General features: G+C 39.9%; 2 protein-coding genes across 2 annotated transcripts; both read right to left on the bottom strand.

The window, feature by feature from the left end:
• Nucleotides 1-5,397: 5,397 nt before the first annotated feature.
• LOC146624481 (uncharacterized) lies at nt 5,398-6,258 on the bottom strand. Its single transcript, XM_085363450.1, has one exon. It carries the CDS (start codon nt 6,256-6,258, stop codon nt 5,398-5,400), a length of 861 nt encoding a protein of 286 aa, XP_085219576.1.
• A 9,804-nt stretch (nt 6,259-16,062) lies between these two features.
• Nucleotides 16,063-21,560, bottom strand: yipf5 (Yip1 domain family, member 5). The gene is made up of 6 exons (XM_085363958.1): nt 21,492-21,560; nt 20,602-20,719; nt 20,117-20,289; nt 18,503-18,648; nt 17,600-17,781; nt 16,063-17,380 (listed from the first exon to the last, which is right to left on the bottom strand). The coding sequence occupies exons 2-6, from the start codon at nt 20,709-20,711 to the stop codon at nt 17,218-17,220; spliced, it is 774 nt and encodes a 257-aa protein (XP_085220084.1). The 5' UTR covers nt 20,712-20,719; nt 21,492-21,560; the 3' UTR covers nt 16,063-17,217.
• Between the last annotated feature and the right edge of the window lie 1,322 nt (nt 21,561-22,882).

Here is a 22,882-nt window from a genome sequence, read left to right as displayed (position 1 = left end):
TGCGTGAAACCCAACATTCTAGTCACTGGATCATTTATAAATAATTAAAACCACAAGGTTATTCAACCATGTGAAGAATTTTTCTTCTGCCTGAGCTCTTCCCTTTGGACTTGCACTAAAGTCCATAGCTGTTTGCAGCTCTCCAGTATGCTGCCAATTACTTCCAGGTTCCTGGATAAAAAAAGAGTGGTTCAAGACACAGCTGCTGACATAGCATGGACTACTGAGTTTAAAAGTCCTAAAATGATGGTGATTTTATCTCTACTTCACTAAACAATAAATAATAAATCCAACTGATAGCCCGGCTGTGGCCCAAACTAAATAGAACGATAATATAATAAACAGTTTTTTGTTAGAGAAAAAAAGTAAAATGCTTGTTCTCTATTCTAATCCAGAGCATTAAAAATGCATGGCACAAGCATCATAATTCAAAACATTATCCTAACACAGCAAGCAGCAACTCAGCTGACATCATATTTGGACTGTCATTAGAGTTTATTTATACTCCATTACTGTATTTTCCTGTGAAACTTTGTGCACATTTTGATGTTATTTGGTCAGCATGACACACAAATTGGTAATTAAATAAATAAATATTATATCTAAATATACTGAAAATGTGCACAACTGCACCTGGCATTGTGTCTAAGTTTTGAAGCTACAAATGCTGTTTAAGCCTTTTGATTTTTGTCTGGATGTTATGTAAGAATCCAGGCCTGCTGCAGAAATCAAAATCACAAACAGAAAGAGCAGGAGTGGGGCAGGCGGAGGTTTACCCTGGTGCAGGTGTGCCACGGCGGTCAGTGGAAGAATCCGCGAGTTTCTCTGTGAGTTTCCCATTACGTCGTTGCGCACTCGGTGCTTGCTTGGAAGTTTAGGGGTTTTTTTCGCTGTAAAAAGAAGGTTTCTTCCCACGCACAACGGACACTAATGTTTTTGTCACTTTTTATGGAATCAAACTCAAAGTAAGGTAGGTACTTCCACACTTTAAATGCTGCACGCTCATACTGTCTCCTGCACTCGATATATTATCCATTGTTGAGCTGCACACAGCTGTTGTCACGAACGTCGCACTTGGTTACATCACTGTCATGAGACATTCTCGCAAAAAAAAATCACGGTTTTAGTAACGCAGTAACGCAGCGTTCCTACGGGAAAGTAACGGTAATCTAATTACCATTTTTGCAATAGTAATCCCTTACTTTACTTGTTACTTGAAAAAAGTAATCGGATTACAGTAACGCGTTACTGCCCATCTCTGATGGTGATAAAGGAAATAGCATACAAAAAGCGGGTCTACTCTGTGACATCATAGAGGTGCAGATGACATTAAAGGAATTCCACATGACAGACCTTCAAAACCCCTTAAGCAGTTTCATGATTGAAGTAGCAGCAAGAAGAGGCAGTCGCTTGTTAAGCTTAACGCAGGAATGCTTTACAAACATTCAGAGATGGACTTACACACTTGCTTTACTTCTCTCGGGATAACTTTGTCGGAGATGAAATGTCAGGTTGCTAGCGAAGCTCCAAATGCTATCCAGACCACCACAGGTCCCGCATGCCACAGCCGCTCTATCACCTGATGCATACTGCTCCAACGTGCTAACGTTCTGAGGTGAGTTATGGCGTGTTGCAAGTTTTGTGAGGTGCTTTCGTGATATTTAATGGATCGGATTACATTTTTTATTTTTCTCCGATATCCGATCAAGTAATTTAGGTCAGTATCGGACCGATACCGATACGTAATATCGGATCGGTCCATCTCTAGTTATTTCTAGACCTTACCATTATCTGAAAAAGAAATAAGTAAATTATAAAAGTGGTTTACTTCCCAAATTCCATACATAAGCAATGCCTTGGTATAAACTGTACTGTTAATGTAAACTCTAAAGTTTTAAAGTTTTGTAACTGATTGAAAGCGGGCATTGAATTTGTTTTTCTTAAGACATCTCATGGTGCTCATCGTTTGTTTTCACAATGAATCCTTCATTAAGTGCAAAAACCTCAAGACTGAGCCACTTGAGATGAAATCGATCTTAAGTGTGCCAGAGTTGATCTCAAGCAGCTGTGCACGGCCCATGAAATAACATCTGAATTTATGATTAAGTAAGACTGATTTGTGTTGCCTTCTTCCAATAATCAGCTGTGTCTCATATGTATGTTTGAGAACAAAACTCCTCTATGTGAAAGGAAATAAGAGGAAACAATAAATAATACAATTATACTTGAACTTACAAACAAACTACTCCAGGGCCTTGGAGTAGGGGTATGTCACCAGGGTGCAGAGGAGGCTACCCCCCCCTCTGTCCCCTTCTGGCTGCCTCTGCCTCAATTTTATCCCACAACTTAGACATTCACATTATTCACACTCTCATTACACATACATATAGGATCTTGGGGGTGGGCACAATCACGGAGTCCAAATTACCATCAGGGTGTACACCTCACCCCTGGCGTCGTTGCCCACCTCTCAATTTTAAATACACTTAGACATTGAGGGCTATCAGGAGGGACTATGCGCTTACCTGCTGCTCCTTGGCAGGTAGCTCCATGCCCTCCTGGGTTTTAATTGCACCTTAGAACACACATGCATCAACACTACAATGAGCGGGTGGAGGGAGGTTTGGAGTCTTCTCCCACCCCCATTCTCTGCGGCCTGCTGGAGCGGGAGGGCTAGGTGGAGTTGGCCGTCCAACTGCGGTCTGGAGTGTGGGGCCTCCCTGCTGCTACGGAGTCGGGGTGGTCTGCCTCTCCCCACCGCAGGGAAAAGGGTAACACCACCTGGGTCTGGGTGCAGTTCCCCCCTCCAGGGGCAAGGGTACCTAGACCCGGTTTGTAGAGTACGCTTGGGGAGTGTGATCGTGTGTACAGCGTCTCTTTATGTCTGTCTCCACGTTGGTTGAGTGTGGAGTGAGTGCATATGAGAGCATGAGGGGGGGAATGGATGTTTGTATCTGTGTGTGCCTGTATGTCTGTGTCTATATGTCAGGCTGGGTATCAGACGCCACCTCTCTGGGGACACCTCAGGCCCTCCAAGGTTTGGAGGCCTATCTCCACCTACCACCACTTCCCCTGCCGGTGGCGGACTCCCTCAGGTGTCGGTGCGTTGGTGGTTCTTTGTGTCTGGGGGTGGGCGTCCAGGTACACACCGGCTCACTCCTTGGCGGCCGCTTATCGGGGCCTGGAGCGCTCGGGCCCCTTCGGAGGTGGGGTGCCCCTTCGGGGGTGGGGTGCCCCCGGCCTCTCGGCCTGGGGCTCGGTCACTCAGGCACAGCTGGCGGCCGGCGGAGCTCATGGGCGCGTCACTGCAACTCCCCCTGGCTTCTGCTCCGCGGCTACTGAGTGAACCCTCATCTGGGACTCTCCTCAGCTCTTACTGGAACAGTGGCGCGGCTGCCCCTCTGTTGGTCTTCCATGGTCTCTTGTGTTCTGGGAGCCTCTGGATGTCTGGAGTTTTGATCTCCTCCATACCTGCTTCACACCCTGGAGGACGGGGCTGTGGCCCCCCCACACTCCCTAGCAGATCGTTACATGGAGAAACCTTTTAAAATACAAGCGCGCTGATCCACACAGGTATGCACACGGGTGTTCACTGCTCGTAGACCCAAATTACACCTTTCTTGGCTGCTACTTCGAAGCACATCTGTCCTGCGTGCTGCACAACAACATTGAATATTTAGTATTTACTGCTGTTTACACTTAGCTAGATTAATGCGATGGTGTTGTGTTTAGTATGTTGCTTTGTTTTTTTTTTTGTCTTTTTTTGCTTGTTTTCTATTCTTCTCTCAACAGGTGATCCAGGAGATTTTTATTTTTTTTTCTCCCCCCCTTTCTCACTGTCCCTCTCCCCTTCTGTTTTTCCTTTCCTTCCTCTTTCTTTCTCCCTTTCCTATCCCTCACTCATGTCTGTCCCGTCTGTAACATCTGAAAATAAAATATAATAAATAATAAAAACAAAGATCGACCAAATGGACCAATACGGCAATGCCACGATGATCCATTTGGCAAAGTAAATCCATTGGGTATCCTTGTTGGTCTTCAGACAACAATTCTGATGGCTAAAGAACCAAATGGGACAGGCGAAAAAAAAAAGAACTTACAAACAAACAAAAGACATGTGTAACTTAGAAAAACTATTTAGACAAAAATCAGAATAAAAAACAACTGCACATATGTGAAGCCATGATCCCTTCACCAAAGAAAGATTTTCAGGCACTCCACATTCTCTGAGCAAGAAATAATGAATCACTCCTGAGACACCATTGTACTCTTCAAACCATGCTTTCTTTTTGAAACCATCTGTACAGCTGGGAACCATCCACAGTCTAGAAGAAGAGCTAATTTTCTCCTGCCTTCTCTTAATTATTCACAAAATGTGTGTTTGCAGTAGTAATGCATCTTTGGGACTGTGTTTGTGAAAGTGCTCTCCTCTGAGCCAAAATGGAGTTTTCAGGATGCCAGAGACAATTACCAGGCTTTAAATGGCCCGTCATTACAGTAGTTTTTATGTCGACATCGAGAAAGAAGGAACAAAAAACTTTTAACAATGAAAAAGAAACTATGTATAGCAATTTTGTGTGTTTGTTGTTGTAATATGGTGTCATATTTAGCTTTGACATAAAGATTACTAAGAAATACTGACTGACAGTTCTGTCCTCATGCAGTTTCTGTTTAGGCCTCTCTGCCTGAAGGCCTTGTAAAATGACTTTAGGCTTTAGAAGAACTGAAATCCAACTTTACTTGCTGCAGCTGTTCTTACAAAGTACATACTAAATAAAATGTACACGGTATTTACAGTGAATATGTCTGCACTTATACATATTCACTAATGTTTCATGTATAATTAGTGTGAATGTTTATCAGCATTCACAGTATTGTTCTTTTAATCTTTATTATTCCATTTTATATATTCCATACGTTTTCAGCATCTATCTTCTTCAACACCGTTCAACTTAGAAAACCCATTCAACCACCATTAGATTCCTCTTCTTTAGGACATTACTGCTTGTATTTTTCTCATTTTTAACATTTATAATTTTTAAATTATTCAACTTTATTCAACAAAAATTTTCCATGTAATTCAAAGGGAGGATCTTCAAATTCTCATTCACCTTACTCGTCTTTCAACTCTAACTACTTCCATACACATTCACATAGAGACACCATTAAAACTTTAAAACGAAGCCAAGACATTGAACTATTCAGCTTGTATTTATCTATTTATCATTTTATTTTAATGAAGTTTACTTTAAGTGTTCAGATTTGTACTCATTTTTATTTGACTACATTAAAGTAATCAAATAAAGACAGTTTTGATAGAGCTCCTGATGTCAGATGGTAGGTTGGGGTTGCCAGAGGTCGTGCGTTTTCTCAAGTCTATTTTCTGTGAGACAAATTCTAAAGGATCTTCTCGATGGCACAGCGGATGCTGGTCAGAAACACGTCATTTCCCTTCTTGTTGAAGTGAATTCCGTCCTGTCCGAATAGGGTTTCGTCATAATATTTCAGGGAGGGATGTTCAATGATGAAGCCTCCAAAGGAATGAACTGCCTTTCTCATGATTGAGTTTACAGTTTTTTCGCCCATGTCCATAATGTACTTTGGATTTCTGTACCTCCACACTTGGCGTTTGTTGATGCAGGAATATAGGATTGTCATGGAGGGGATCCTTGCATGCAGTTCAGTCAAGTCTTTAGTCATTGCAGAGGAAAGTTCCTGGGCGGATACGAGTCCCAAGTCGTTCCCGCCTGCATGAATGACCAAAATATCAGGTGGACTCTTTCTGGACATCAACTCTGCATCAAAACGAAGAAGGACGCCATCCCAGCGCATCCCTGTTTTTCCAAACCAATGAACATTGGCATCAAGTCCAAAGTTTTCTCCAAACACGTGGCGTGCTGCCCATTCTCCTCGCTTTATGTAACTTGAGCCGATGATCCATATGTTAGGTACCCTCTTCTGTGTCTTGCTCACTTCAGTGTGACTGCAGGGTTTCTCTTTTGAGAAACGCCGTTGCTTCTTTGCTGTGGAGAAGCTTCTTTTGTCATCAAGTCGATCCTCAACTTCAGATCGCTTTCTTTTTGATGCAAGTTTGTTGCTAGTTAAAGCAGATTGATCAACCAATGATAGTTTCATCACACTGGGTGGACTTTGCACTCCAGTGGAGAAACTGCTCCGTACTTGGCTTGTAGACACTGGCTGTTGGGTTGGATCATCTTTTAGGCTCAAAGCCTTCATCATTCTAATGATGGTCTTCATCGAAGATGAAGAGTATTTCTTTGATAACCCAAGCATGATATCACAGCAATGACTTCAGGGACTTTTAAAAACCTTTTGTCAAGACGTGTGAGAATTGCAACTATAAGCTCCGAACTGAAAAACAACAATGAAAAGAGTTGAGGTTACAACCTCTATTTAATGATCAGCTGATCGGCTTTTCTGTCGGGAGTCCGTCTCTCTTCTTTGTTTTTGGCCCACTTTGCACCAGAAAGAGGAAACCAGCGGCTGAACAACAGCAGCACGTTTAAGCTTGATAAACTGTTGTTAGAATTTATTTAATATTACTTTCTACACCAGGATCCTTTTCTACACAGCTGACGGCTGTAACTGTGCAGGGGCGGATCTAGCAAAGTTTAGCCAGGGGGGCCGATAGGGCATTAACAGGGAAAAGGGGGCACAAAGACATACTTTTCTTTCTTATTTTCATTTAAAATGTCTGACTGTTATTAAATAATTATCTGAATCTTACACCCAAAGTTTTAATCTGATGTAAAATGTATAGAAGTCCATTACTGTATATAGTAACTGTTAAGTCTAATATACCCTAGTAAGCTATAGTACTTTTTCCTTTGGGAAGGTAGCATCTGTGCAGTCTGCAATTCTGTTGAAGAAAGATGTTGAATCTATTTAATATTTCTTGAAAAATAATTGATTTCTGTGCATTTTTTTTTCACACTGCATCAAATTAAGGTTGATTACATCGATTAAGCATCATGAGGTGGCGCGTGAGGGGTGGTTCCCTATTTTTTATTTATTTATTTTTGTTGCTGGGAGTTGGAACCCTATTAGTTAGGTTGCTTAATATTTACGCAAAGTACTCTTTAAAATACCAGAATAGGGAGGATGGTGTAGGTTTAAGTTTATTAGATTGATCAGTATTGCTGAACTATGAAATATTTTTTTTTGCATACAGGTATAACAGAATAGCTTTAGTGTAGTTGTTGTTTTAAACTTGAGTATGAACTTATACAAAATGCAGCAAGATATTTTAAAAAAACAGTTTTGTTGATTAAAAAACACTGTTGCGACCCGTCTAGGGCCAGGCCATAACATGAGCGAGGCACTCGCTTCCCCCCCAAGACCCAAGCAGTCACACGAAACCAATCCGTTAGATATGAGGTGATTTATTTACAATGTGAATAAAGAGAACCAAAACGGGAGTGTCAACACTTCAGGGTGAGCCAAGGCCAAAACAATAAACAAAACAAACCTACACAAATCCCGCACCCCTGACCTTACCAAGACAAAGTCAAAAATAAAGACAGAGTCTGACCTCCTTAACTAACTCAAAACAGGAGAAAACGGGTGATCAAAAGAAATGGCAGCTCACCCCTACCCACTCCACTTCCACAACTTTCAAGCGTATACTGCAGCCAGCGGCTACCACAGGACTACTGCTGGGTGATGAGGAGAAACGCGAGGGCCTCTCCCGCTGTAGCACTCCAGCCTCCTTTTAATGGGCGGGTCCTCCAGCTGGATCCAATCACGCCGGGGCAGTATATCCACGCACCAATCGGAACAGGGCCCTGGCACAGCTAAATTAACATAGAAAAAACACAACACCTGCACAAACAAACACATGGACATACAAGTTCGTAACAACACTATATCGGATTCATATCGGTATCGGCAGATATCCAAATTTATGATATCGGTATCGGTATCGGACATAAAAAAGTGGTATCGTGCCATCTCTAGAAATAACCTGAATTTTTTGTATGTTTACTAGAATGGCAATTTACTGAAAACTTCATTAATGAATTAAGAAATTATTAGTGATTTTCCTGCAACTGTCACATATTGCAGAGCCATTAAGTGGACCTGACGGGAACACTCTCTCAGTTAGGAAAGGGAATCTGAGGCTACAATTCAAACAGGCTCCAAAATTCAGAAGGTAGAGTCAGAATGTGTAATAAACAACATGAAGTCATGGATTCAGCCTCCCTTGTAGCAACAATTCAGGCTGGTGGTAATAGTGTTTTTTGACACGCTTTGAGCCCTTTAGTACCAACTGAGCATAGTTTAAACATCGCAGCCTACCTGAGTATTGTTGCTGACCATGTCCATCCCTTTATGACCGCAGTGTAATGATGACTGCTTCTAACATCTTTAACTGGCTTTTTGAACACGACAATGACAATCCAACAGAGGACGTTTGGAGTGGTGGAATGAGAAATTCACATCATTGATGTGCAGCTAACAAATCTGCAGCAACTGTGCGATTCTATCAGGTCAATATGGAAGGCAAGGCAAGGCAAGTTTATTTATATAGCACAATTCAACAACAAGGTGATTCAAAGTGCTTTACAGAGACATTAAAGAACAAAAACAAATAAAAAGCATGATTTGAAATTGATTAAAAAAAACAAAAAAAAAAAACCCAGTAGATAAAATCAGAACAGTAGATAAAATCAGTAGTTAAAATGTAAGTTTTGAAATTTAAGCATAACAGTGTGGATTTGGTGTTTTATTCAAATGCAGCTGAGAATAGGTGAGTCTTCAACCTGGATTTAAATAAACTGAGTGTTTCAGCTGATCTGAGGCTTTCTGGGAGTTTGTTCCAGATATAAGGAGCATAAAAGCTGAATGCAGCTTCTCCGTGTCTGGTTCTGACTCTGGTAACTGATAAAAAACCGGATCCAGATGACCTGAGGGATCTGGAAGTTTCATACTGGGTCAGGAGGTCACTGATGTATTTTGGTCCTAAACCATTCAGAGCTTTATAGACCAGCATCAGAACTTTAAAGTCTATCCTCTGACTGACAGGCAGCCAGTGTAAAGACCTCAGAGCTGGACTGATGTGGTCCACTTTTTTGGTCTTAGTGAGGACTCGAGCAGCAGAGTTCTGAATGAGCTGTAGTTGTCTGACTGATTTTTTAGGTAGACCTGTAAAGATGCTGTTACAGTAATCAAATCTTTTATCCTTGAAATATTCTTGAGGTGATAGTAAGCTGATTTTGTTATTGTCTTAATGTGTTTTTCTAAGTTTAGGTCTGCATCCATCGCTACACCCAAATTTCTCGCCTGGTTTGTGGTTTTTGGGTGTATAGATTGAAGTTCTCTGGTGACCTTTTCTTTGCAAGCTCCTTTGACTACGATGACCTGGATGACTGAGAACCTTCACAGACAGACTGTTTTTGGTGATGATGTCAAAGAAGTAGGACCTCCTTGCAATCCTCAGTTGTAAATTATAATTGTGAAGTTTCTCTTTATAGATGTCATAATGAACCTGGAGGTTTGTTTTTCTCCATCTGCGCTCAGCTTTCCTACACTCTCGTTTTCATTTTTCACCAGTGTGGAGTTTCTCCATGGAGACTTTTTCCTTCCAGAGATAACCTTCACCTTAATGGGAGCAATGGTGTCCATGAGATTTAACATTTTAGCATTGAAGCTATTGACGAGCTCATTGACCGAACCTCTGGACAGGTCAGGTGTTAAGGGGAAGACCTGGTTAAATATCTCACTACTGTTTTCAGTTACACACCGTTTTGTGATCACTGCTGTTGATATATTTGTGTGGGCTGAAATTTTACTTTCAAAGAAAACACAGTAATGATCAGACAGGCCCACATCAGACACAGTAACCTAGGGCTGCTCAATTAATCAAATTTTAATCACGATTACGATCTGGGCTTTCAACGATCATTAAAAATGACTGAGCCGATTATTAGCCCCTCCCTCGTGCTTTACTCTCGCGCTGCTCCGTGTGGCAAATCGAGCGCACCTCTCTGCATTTCCAACACGTATCACAACAATTAAGAAGACCCAAGGGAAGCTCGGAAAGCTAAGCAGAAGTTATTTGGGGAGGAGAGTGACTGCCGTTGGTTGAAAAGAGAGGTAAAAAAAAAAAAAACTTCAGTGGTGTGGAAACATTATGGGTTCTACTTGACGTGGATCAAGTAGACATAGTGTGTACACTTTGCTACAGTGTCGTAACTGAACCACAGAGCAACACTGCAAAGTTCACTAGACATAGATGTTTACATTTTTCATTTATTTTTTATATTGCAAACATTTGCACTGTTATCAGTATTTGCACACTATTTTATATTATTTTTTAAAGTCATTATTCAATACATTGTTATTGTTCACCCTTTAAATCCCTGTAGAACCGGAACCACGTAAGCTAGCGCAATAATTTGTTTTGCATATGACGCCAGAGGAGTTGTACTTACATCTTATGCCATCAGCCTGTCCTCGGTCACGGTTTCCTTCCACATAAAGCTTTGCAAAAATTGCATAAAAAGCGCTTGCAGGAACAAAAAAATAATATTCCAGAAACACGGTTTGCCAATCCGATCAGCTGTTCGTAACACTTCCCACAATGAAAAAGATGTCAATCAATCAATCAATCAATCAAAATTTATTTATATAGCACATTTTTAAGACCGAAGTACACCAAAGTGCTTTCCATTAAAATCGCAGTACAAATAAAATCACAATAAAATATAAATTACAAATATATAAAATAAGATAATTACATAATCTAAATACAGAGCCAGATGTAAATTACCCTAATTCGCCTTAAATGCCAGATCAAACAAATACGTTTTTAAACGTGATTTAAAAGACTGAATGGAATCTGACGCGCGAATATGAAGAGGGAGAGTATTCCATAGCCTGGGTGCAGCAACGGCAAAGGCACGGTCTCCTCTGGTCTTCAGCCGAGACCTAGGTTGCACCAAGAGCAGTTGGCCCGATGATCTTAGTGCTCTCTGAGGGCTGTACAGACAGAGGAGATCAGCTAAGTAGTCAGGTGCCATATTGTTCAAAATTTTATAAGTAAACAATAGAATTTTAAAATCAATTCGATATTTGATAGGAAGCCAGTGTAAATTTTTCAGAACAGGGGTGATAGAGTCAAACTTTCTAGTGCCGGTCAAGAGACGTGCTGCGGCATTCTGGACCAGCTGCAGACGCTGCAGAAGAGAAGATTGTAGACCCAAGTAGAGTGAGTTACAATAGTCCAGTCTTGACATAATGAAAGCATGAATGAGTTTCTCCATATCTTTGTGTGGTATGTAGGGTTTAGCCTTAGAGATTAGATGTCAACGCGAACTATCGCATGTCCGCCATTTCCTGTCCAAAACCGACGTCATTTTCACGGAAAATGTAGTTTTTTACTTGTAGGCCTTAAAAGCCTATACTGGTGTTTTTATAAGTCATGTTTGACTTTTCTGAATAGTTTCTGTGATGCTTAGAACTCGAATTGCACTGCTGGAAATAGTTTATTTTGATGCACATGCTGTTTTCTTTGCAAATTTGCATCATAGGATTGTCTTTTGTTTTTCCTGCAGTATATAAAAATTGCTGTATCTCCAAAATAAAACTATGAAGACACTCAAAATAAATTTACTGTGGTGGGAAACTATTTTTTGCAACTTTTTTGTATTTAAAGTTTTGAGGGATAAGCCTCTTAAATTTCCCCAAGTAGAAATATATGTAAAAAACAAAACAAAAACGATTTTCAATTTTTTTGTAGTTTATTGCACTTTTTTGTAATTAATGTAATTACTATGGACTTAATGCATACATATTATTAAAATATGGGCTATAACAGTTGTATTGATGTATAACAACTTGAAATGCTCCCAAAAATGGCACTACAGCATGTAAAAAAAAAAAAAAAAAGCTCTGGCGGACTTGGTTTTATGGTAGGTCTTAAAGGGTTAAATAAATATCGTCAAATAATCGAGATCTCAATTTCAGTGAAAATAATCGTGATTATCATTTTTGCCATAATCGAGCAGCCCTACAGTAACCTTTGAAATGCTTAGGCCCTTGGAGATCAGTAGGTCAAGAGTGTGTCCTCTATTATGTGTGGCCTCTGTTATATGCTGAGTCAGCCCAATGTTGCCCAGAGTGTTACTCAGGTCTTTAGTCCCTTTGTCCTGAGGGATGTCCACATGGATGTTAAAAACCCCAACAATAATTACACAGTCAAAATCAACACAGATCACAGACAGCAGTTCACTGAGATCATTAAAAAGTCTGTGCAGTATTTGGGAAACATGTAAACATTAAGAAACACAACTTTGGATGGGGCCTTCAGCTGTAAAGCCACATATTCAAAAGACTGAAAACTTCCAGGAGATGGCTGTTTACATTGAAATGATTCATTAAATAAGACAAAATTTGTGAGGAATGTTTTCAGCACCTTGTCGAATCTGCAACATGAACTGAATTAATGCAGTTCTGAAGACCAAAGGGAGTCCTAATAAGGTTTGTGGTGAGTGTATGTTGATGTGTAAATGCATTTGTCTCTTAAAATATGTTTAGCTTATGCATGCATTTGTCCTTGCTCTCAAAAAAAGATCTTTTTACATAAAGAATTAGGAGTTCCTGTGAGCATGTCGCTTAGAATACACAAATATGCAATATGCACACAGAAGTACATGCTTGTGCAGGAGTGCTTGTACACAAATTACACTTAGACTCATGAATACACAGGAGCATGCACTGAAGTACATGCACGCGCTCACATACACATCCATATTTCATCTTAGCCAGACTCGGCTGATCGGGCCTTGCAGTGTTTGCATTAGTTCATTGAGTTCTGAATCAACTGTTAGAAGAGTCCACAGTACAATGAGGGGTACAATTAGCCTAATGAAGTGCAGGAGCATATCACACTCAGTGCTGTGCTAACAGTTGCTCAGTGAATATTCATGTGCTGTTGGCTTTGCAGATGCATTAAAAGGCAGCACTGCGTTGCTGAATACAAATTGTTACATTTCCACCCGTCGCTTCTCTGGCACCTCACTGAAGATGACATCCTTATCAGCCTCACTGCTCCAAGGCCTTTTGGAGTGTATTGCTTACACAAGCTACACCTCTTATCCAGTAAAATCTGCTGCTGTCAGTGACTTAAAATAAAAATAATTTCTCATAAAATATGATATTTAAACATATTTAAAAAAAAAAAAAATTGTTATAGAAGTAGATGCATGAACTCAATTATGTATGAACATTTTCATTTAGACAAGAAAAGAAATGACATTCTCAATAAATAGAGTTAGGAGTTACACAGTGACTTTAACTTTGCACCCCCCCCCCCAAAAAAAAAAAAAAAAATCCAACAATGACAATTTTGTGGCTTCTTTGATTTCCTTTTGTTTTTAATTCTGAGTAATGAAAATCTTCCCATGAAGGCACTGCACATGCTAACCAAGTTAACTGCAGGAAGGAAATGGAAAACAAATTCCAGGTTCCAATGTGGCTTTTTTTAAAAGAAAAAGTTGAAATGCTGACTTTTGTTTTCCAAGGCTGCACGAATGCCACATGCATCCTGATTTACAGCAATTCAGCCTGCAAGCGACCCGCAATATTATCACAATCTTTCTGAAACAATGAGCTTTAAGTGGTTTCCCCATAATAGTTTCTTCCCCTTCTTTCGTAATCTCAGAAGCTTTTATCGCTCTATGTATTTCTCTCAAGCTCTGTGTAAAATGGGGTGTTTTCTTGGGGACAGTTTCAATATTATCTGCAGCTCACTGGTCAGCCAGGCATGCTTGCTGGGTAGAACAGACTGTGTCCCAGGCCAGCCAGATGGAGGTGAGATTATCCAACATTAGATGACATAATGGTGGGCCTTATTCCTCAGAGACAAACAGAATGATAAGCTACTCCTAAAACAGCATGAAGGTGAAGATGAATTTTAGAATTAGTAATATTTTACTAGCTGTACAAGTACTGGCACAACAGAAGCAGCAAAAGTGGCACTATATATCTATTCCAGTGAATACAAAGATTAATATTACTTTGCGCCCATGTCGTAAAATAAAATGGTTTTGATTTCAAACAATTATTTATTTATTCATAAGAACTTTACGTGGGTGAAAAAGATTTGGATTTCGATATATTCTCCTACTTGAGGCACTTAAGTAATTACAAAAGAAACAAACCGAAAGTTTAAAAGCCAATCACAAAAACGAAAAATGAACAAAAAAAAGTCAGAGTACAGAGTAAAATGGGATGGGTGTGTTTGGCTACCGGATGATCTTGGGCTAGAGTGAGACATAAATTTTATGACTAAATGTGAAAAGAAGCGACAATGCAGTCATTGCTCCAGGGGATATATACTTCATATTGTAACCAGTGAATACATGAAAAACACAAAATCCAGTGAGTCATACGGACAGTAACTCAACACTGTCACCTGGAGGCGCCTGAGTGTAAATATTCAGGAGGCGATGAAAAATTCAAATTCAAATTCAAATTCAAATTTTATTTGTCACACACACACAACCATACACAGTATGACATGGGGGTGAAATGCTTGTAGCTGTACAATGCCCGACCATTAAATGACAGAAGAAAAGTTTTACAATATTTACAATTTACTACAAAAATTTACAAATTAACTTAGGAATTTACAGTAAAGAATGTGCAAATAGCAGAAGAGATTATAAAGATAAGGATTATAAATTATAGGAATTATAGGATTATAGGAAATGTGTGGTGGTGCGTGTGGTGACGTGTGTGAGAGTCCAGTCTTATAGTGACGTGTTTGGGAGAGTCCAGTCCAGTCCAGAAAAAGGGAAAAGCTGGATTCTCTTTTAAACAGTACTTGATCTTGTTGACAATTCTTAACTATTAGACTTTAGGAATCTCAACTTTGTGGTGTTTAAATATTTTTTGCCTCTGTTGGATACACACTTAATTTTTTATTTATTTTTTTACATTTTGGGGGTTTTCCAGAGGAATTTCGATGTTCCAGAGTGTTGCAATTCTGCAATTGGGAAACTGTAGAGAAATGTATTTAGAAGAGTGACTATTGCCTCTCAGTGAATTCTGTATCCATCTGTGAACTGATGTTCAAAAACAGAGACAAAACAGTTAAATTGTGACTAAAATGATTTTGAGGAACTACTTTACAAATAGGAAATGAGACGTATCAACTTCCTTTCCTTAACATTACCACAGGACTGCCACGGGCGCAGAGTATTCCCACAGCAACTACTGACAGAAAGAAGGAAAAAAAAAAACTAAGCCCAAGAGGAAAATGTAACAGTGAACCTCTGAGTGAATGGAGATGCAAGGCACTGAAATCTATGAGCTCTGGAAACCGCCTGAAAGCAAATACTGTACGTTAGAATGTTTGAATGTCAACATCCTGTTCGCTTCTATCGTACAGAGAAGGCTTCATTGATCCCCAGAGCTGAGGCGATGCATAACTGCATAATAATTTGGAGCACCCGAGACACTCAATGCGGTGAACATGAGTTAAAAATTCCTGAAATGACTCTTTTATTAATCGAGAAACTGAGAACATCTGCATCAAAGTGCAACATTACAGTCTTCCATCCATTAATAGCTTTGACACGTTATGAAAGTACAGGTTGAAATTGACACTCAAATTAAGACCACACATACACAGAATGTCTATATGAAGGGGCCTTTGATCAGACTTCTCCCACTAGGTCTTCTTGAAATGCTAAGTTTGTTTTGGTGTTAAGTTTGTTGGAATAGAAAAAAAAGGGTCCTTTTTAAATTGTTGAATTATTCATCTATCTAAAGTGGGTTATTATCCATTTAAGGATGCTCTTTGTATGCGTGTGTATAAAACAAAGAAAAGCTAAAAGAGTGAAGAAAAGAACAGGTTTGAACCCATTATTTCAATAGGAAGCTGCAGGTTCTTGCATTTGCAGACATGTGGCATTGTTTCAGAACAAATTGGATTTCAGTGTAATCTTTCTAATGTCCTCCACACACCACATAGCAGATGGGCTACACCTGAAGCTGAGGGTCTGTAGTTGTAGGCTGACAGTGCCCTCACTTGGCCAAGCTTTAGCACTGTAGGAGAATGTTGAATGTTTCTTTCTCTGCCAGCCAACAAACAACAGTGGGTCCGTGGCCCAAATAAAATGTTTTTTTAAGTCTTCATAGAGGTCGTAGAATTTCTTAGGGTGACCACCGAAACATTTACCCACACAGCAGGTAACCTTCAAAAACAACTTTAATGTGCATAAGAAGACATGAACAACAGATGACACATCAAAGCATTAAGTGAGTCGTCTCTAAAAATAAAGATTTAAGAGATGAAAAGGGATACATACAAGAACGAAAACCTATAGAGACACTTCTGTACCTAGACATACAGCATCTCTACCAATATTAATTCTGAGCATTTGATCAAACTGGTTTGGTTTGGGAGCAGTGTTTTTGTGCAAACTGTTGTTGTCTTCCTGAAAAGGCATCAGAACTCAAAGGAATCTCCAAAGAATATAATAAAATACATTAGATGTAGCAGAGCAGCTGTCTTTCTGTTCAAAAACTGACACACTTGATAAAGTTTGTGGTTCTTCGGTTGCGAAGAAAATGCGATGTTGCGGAGGAGACGACCCCTTCGCTGTTAATGTAGTCCTGTGCAGAATGAAAGTGGGTGTTTCCCTTAGTCTTGTTGTTGCTAAATATATGGGAGGCAGAAAACGCTCATAAAAGCTTTTACAAAAATCAGGACAAATGGGATTTTAGCTGAATTCAGATTAGGTTGCAGGGTTCATTTTTATTCTTGAAAACTGCAGTTTTTTTCCCACCTGTGTCCAAAACACTTTGTTCCCTTAATGTCCTTAAAAATCACAGGACTGTATAAGACCATTTAAGGCTCAACTCGGTCCACAGAAAATCCCCCCTCCCAGCACGCTTGTTGACAGTCTTCTCCTGTAAGACGCATATCAGGGGAGGAAGGCGACGAGGAGTCATGTGTGACACCATATAGTCCAGCTTGCGAATGGTCAAGTTGTAATGTGGGGAAAGGTGGAGGCCAATAAAAGAAGACAGAAAAAAAATCCTGGTACCAATTTAGGCAGGAGCGCCCACTTTTCTGTAGTAACAGCATTATTAGCCAATAATTTCACTAATTACACTTACGCCAATTAGGCCGACATTACAGAAACTGGGGAACAGTTATTTGAAACTGTTGATGAATTGCGGTTTTTAGAAGACGGAGATGAGTGCGAAAACCCCATAAAGCAGAGCGCATGGGTAAGCAACCAACAGCTGCTGCCCATCCATGGCCAACGCTGAGATGAAGATCTTCGAGGCTGAGAAACTGCACCAGCTAATAATTGTTGCTGTTAGTATAATTCCCATCATGCCTCTAGAGAGGACACAAAAATAAGCAGAAAGTTAGACTTACTACTAATAACTGATGTTATTTACGGGCTGTACTACAATAATACGACAAAACTCTTTATTTTAAACTAGTAGATTGTATATTAATCTAGTAAATAAATACTATATCTTTTTAAAAGTCCTTTTGCCAGATTTGCAGGCTACATTAACAATCATAAACCTTTTTGTTTTCCTGTATACTCACTGTAAAGAGAAGAGAACTCCAAAACTTGAGAGAATGATCATGGGGAGGAGGCAGTATCCCAGCACGCTGGCCACGCAGCCAAACGACACGCCTGTCATACTCATGAGGTTGAGTAGGCAGTACATGCCAAGGCAGCCAATTGCACTGATGCCATACACATAACCAAACTGGATTTTACCTGACTGTAAACAGAGAGGAGGGGGAAAAAAAAAGATCCACACAATTAGATATGGACTACACCCACCAACAGTTCACACATTGAGTTTGTACAGTTATATGCTCTGTGCTTTTGTTTTTTAACAGTAATTTAATTGCCAGAACACACAAAAATAATTTGACTACACAGCAGTTGTGTGCCGTTTCAACTATAGCTGATAAATAAAAAGCCATTTGCATGACTCAGATTTGATTGGAAGCAGCCATTTACACTGAGATCTAACTCAATGATCACACTAGGAGATTGTGATCACAAGATTATAATGAGACTCAAACTAAAAAAAGTAAAACAAAAACAAAATTACTGTGGATATCAAAGCTATGAATTTGGTACAGTCTAATGAAGCAGAAGCTCATGATGAAGGCCTTGTGCATAAGTCTCATAAAAAAAGATGGTGCATGGTAAACAAAGATTCATAGTTTTCTCATAACTTGAGCACGTTCAACTGAACAAAACCAGAACACTTACTTTACTGATAATTTCATTACTGATAGTGCTAACAGTTTGTAATGTAAAAGACTACACAGCCTCTGACACATCGATACCAATCTACCCAAATTATAATTAAGACTTGGCACTTTTATTAATGTAGTAGCCAATATTTTCTTATTTTTAAGTACTATTACTCGTCTTTACCAGTTTATCTTCTTTTTATTTTTCACCTAAAAATCAACCAAATGATTTACCAGAAGAAGTGTTGCTCCAAAGGCCAAACAGAACACCATAGGCCCGGCCAAGTCTGTCTCGTTCATGATGCTGCCATCTGCTACTTTCATTGGATGGAGAACCGTCAGAGTCTTCTGCCAGATGTGGTCAAAATTGATTCCTAATTCTAAGAGAAGAAGAGATGAGACATTTCAGATATTTATACTATACTATTTTCTATAAAAACACCAGGCCCTATTGGTTCCAAACACATCTGTCCTCCACAAATACTCAACCGGGGATTTCTTCGATGAAATGCTTTCAGGTGTGTCTTCACACCTGAAATCTGAATCGTAATTGTAGATTTTCCAACTAAATAATGGCTCAGTCTTAAAACGAAACTCACAATGAAACATTACCAGTTCAGTATTATTTTTTTTCTACCCTGAATTCTGATCATATTACAGAAGAGTACAGAGAAGATATGATGAATCCAGTTTTAACTGCAGGACAAAGTCAAGTAAAGTAGTGCCAATAGTCGACGTTCAGGATCGATGGTGGTCAGAGTAATCATCAGTCATCAGAGTAAATTGTATTAGACTGAATCTGCCTTTTTATAGTTTTGTGTAAGCATCTCCACATATAAGCAACACTGCAATATAAATGCATCTGGGTGGGCAAGTGCACATATTGTGCGTTTGTGGAGCAGCTACACATAAACAAATTATCATCATTGTCAAATGACAGATAACGGAAGTATATTTCTGAATGCAGAGATGCAAGTTCAGGTCTTTAACCCGGATTTTGATAAACTAACACCAAAAATTTCAACTGACACCGGTCAAACACAATGTGCTGATTTCCCAGAGTACAGATTTATATACTTATACTTGTTTTGGGGATAAGGTACTGTAAGACTACAGACAGTACTGGAACCAAATATCTACAAACACTACAGTCAGAAACACTTAAAAATAAATAAATAAATGTCTGCAGTCTTTCTCAAGCATGTAAGTAGACGCAAAATAAAACAATAGGTCTGCCAAGAACAGTCAGAAAAATCAAGCCTGCCAGTTACGCAGACACTTGGCCGAACTCCATCATTTGATCCATCAATGCTTTTATTCTATCAAATCGTTTTGTAGTCATGAAATTCTCTGAGTCTGGAAGCAACTGCAACAGGCGAGTGAAACTCTAATTTCATGCTTTGAGAGACAGTTTCTCTGCTGAATATCAGAGATGATACTGAAGGCTGATTTCAACAATGCTAAACTTTTGCATGTTGGGACTTCAACTGGAGCTCCTCCTACACTGCCTTGAAATCATATCAAAGACTGACAAACAGTACTTGCAGTAGCTGATTTAATTCAACAAAGCCATTCAATTTATAGTATTATGAAACAAGAAGTAAAATGATTTTTCTCAGCAAATGATAACAACCATACTAGTCAGCTTTCTTGCTTAAAAAGAAAGAATAACTGGAAGAACTATTGAGATACATTTCACAGAATGCAATCGAGATAATTTAATGGATTACTCTTTTGCTCTGGTTTTCTATAGTATTGAGACTGGAATGAAATATTTTTGCTCAATCTTGCTGATAGACAGACAGACAGACATAACACATCGGCATGTAGTCTTGGTGCTTGACATACCTTCTAGCAGCGGTGGCTCGTCATCAAAACTGTTACTGTACATGGACTGTGATGCTGATGGTGTGTAGGTCTGTGTGGGCTGGAAGATTTGTCCGGTGTATGGTTGCTGGGGCTGCATTACTCCTGGGGATGAGTAGCCCATGGGCTGGGAGTAATCATATTGACCATATGGCCTGGGAAATACACAATAATAAGTAACTGGAAACTTAATTAAAAAAAAATAAATAAAAAAAGCTTTAGAAACGTCTCTTTTGTATTTACTCAGGTAATCTTTGTCTAATATTAAAATGTGTTTGATGATTTGTGTGACAAATATGCAAAAACTAGGAAATCAGGAAGGCGAAAAATACTTTTACATGGCACTACATGTCAAATACACAAGTTTCCAAAAGATCTGGAGATTAGTTTTGAGCACCTGAAATGGCCCAGTAATAGTGTACCAGCAGCTGAGAAATTATCAATTAAAAATGGCTTCATACACTTACTTATTGTAGGGGTTGTCAGTGTTGCTGTAGCCATAGCCGGCTTGGCTTTGGTCATCTACACTGTAGCTGGACTGGTAAAAGTCTGTGTTAAAGTTGTCAAAACCCGACATCTCTTACTCTGAAAGTAAAAGAAAACACAGTCGATCAGCGTGAAAAGTTATTTTAATGCGTCTGCTCTATATACAGATAAAACACTCTTACACTGCACAGCATAGACTCGCTTAACAATGCCAGCTTCCTTCGTAAGCTATCAATATCAATTAGAAATACTCAGTGTTGTTATCCGAAATGTCAACCTTTGCATTTAGTTGCGTTTAATCTTTTTGTGTTAATTACCTGACACCTTTAAACACGTCATCGTACACAAATGCGCAGCGACCAAATTTCAAGCCTAAATGCACAAACAACGCCACGTGACAGTAGTAGTCATATTAAAAAAAAAAAAAAACAAAAAACAAAATTTTTACCTTCCATTTGTTTGTTAACAATAAGATATAACAATAAGCCTCACAACAATTAACGCTAGTTGGGTCCCTAAACGCATCAGTGCTAAAGCGGCTAACAAAACAAACCAATTCCGTAAGCTGTATGCTTCAAGCATTTTCTTGGCTTATTGTTAGTAACTGTTCCATCTATAAAATGGTTCAACAGCTACGACCACGGACACGTAGATGAATAACTGGTGCTTTCGGTACACACTGAGCTACTAATCTTTGGGAGGCTAACGTACCGTTAACTCTGCAGCTAATTGGCTAGCTAATGCTAGCCATAATAGCCGACACAGACCTAACTTACACAAAATATCAGCGACGGCTTACTACTCAATCCAACATTTCAAACTTAATCACTATTCTCACGCTATGAAACACCACGGTCATGCAAACTCTTACCTGTGCTGTGTGATAACTCTGCCCAGAGCCCTGCCAACTTCGCTGCGGCTGCTACGTGTCAGGAGAAAGGTAAATCTTCCGGGACCAGCCGTCGCTAACAGGAAATTGTTGGGACCACTGACAAATTCCTGCTCGCAGAATATCTGGCGCATCCTGCCGGCGATTGATGGTACTACACGTCCATAAAAATCACTTGCTACCAAAAGGAAGAAAAAAAACAAACAAAACAGAAGACCAAGGAATACATATTTTGACTTTGTATACACTTCAGTCACTTCTCGGTTTACACACCTCGCAAATAAAGGCAATTACTGTTAGTTTCTGTGTTTTCTGGGCTGCGGTGACTTTTTTCTCAGGGATTAAAGAGGTTTATACACAATGATTTTGTTGCTGTATTGATATGAGCATTTACATATGCACCATATCCAAAGATCAAGTGTGTAGTAGTGGCTATCTGATAAATTCAGTCAGTTTGAAATGTCAAACAATCATGCAATTTTCCCTCTTAGTAAATTATTATTATCATTATCAATTTATTTTTAAATAATATACACACACACCCAGCACGCCCCTGCGGGCGGTTTATCCTTCAAGCTCGGGTCCTCTATCAGAGGCCTGGGAGCTTGAGGGTCCTGCGCAGTATCTTAGCTGTTCCCAGGACTGCGCTCTTCTGGACAGAGATCTCCGATGTTATTCCCGGGATCTGCTGGAGCCACTTGCCTAGCTTGGGAGTCACCGCACCCAGTGCTCCGATTACCACGGGGACCACCGTTACCTTCACCCTCCACATCCTCTCGAGCTCTTCTCTGAGCCCTTGGTATTTCTCCAGCTTCTCGTGTTCCTTCTTCCTGATATTGCTGTCATTCGGAACCGCTACGATCACTACGGCCGTCTTCTTCTGTTTGTCTACCACCACTATGTCCGGTTGGTTAGCCACCACCATTTTGTCCGTCTGTATCTGGAAGTCCCACAGGATCTTAGCTCGGTCATTCTCCACCACCCTTGGGGGCATCTCCCATTTTGACCTCGGGACTTCCAGGTTATACTTGGCACAGATGTTCCTGTACACTATGCCGGCCACTTGGTTATGGCGTTCCATGTATGCCTTGCCTGCTAGCATCTTGCACCCTGCTGTTATGTGCTGAATTGTCTCTGGGGCATCTTTACACAGCCTGCACCTGGGGTCTTGCCTGGTGTGATAGACCCCAGCCTCTATGGATCTTGTATTCAGAGCTTGTTCTTGTGCTGCCATGATTAGTGCCTCTGTGCTGTCTTTCAGTCCAGCTTTGTCCAGCCACTGGTAGGATTTCTGGATATCAGCCACCTCCTCTATCTGCCGGTGGTACATACCGTGCAGGGGCCTGTCCTTCCATGATGGTTCCTCGTATCCC

The sequence above is a fragment of the Diplotaxodon limnothrissa genome, linkage group LG10 (genome assembly GCF_057381915.1).
Source record: "Diplotaxodon limnothrissa isolate DT_005_m linkage group LG10, D_limnothrissa_male_GT1.1, whole genome shotgun sequence".
NCBI classification, from domain to species: domain Eukaryota; kingdom Metazoa; phylum Chordata; class Actinopteri; order Cichliformes; family Cichlidae; genus Diplotaxodon; species Diplotaxodon limnothrissa.
The sequence above is the reverse complement of the archived record's forward strand: the minus strand, read 5'-3'. Positions and strand labels throughout refer to the sequence as shown.

Coding starts and splice junctions, on each gene's coding strand:
- LOC146624481 (XM_085363450.1), bottom strand. CDS start 6,258: ATGAAGACCATCATTAGAATGATGAAGGCTTTGAGCCTAAAAGATGAT.
- yipf5 (XM_085363958.1), bottom strand. CDS start 20,711: ATGTCGGGTTTTGACAACTTTAACACAGACTTTTACCAGTCCAGCTAC. Junction 20,290..20,601: donor ACTGACAACCCCTACAATAA/GTAAGTGTATGA, acceptor TGTATTTCCCAG/GCCATATGGTCAATATGATT. Junction 17,381..17,599: donor GGAGTTCTCTTCTCTTTACA/GTGAGTATACAG, acceptor TGTCCTCTCTAG/AGGCATGATGGGAATTATAC.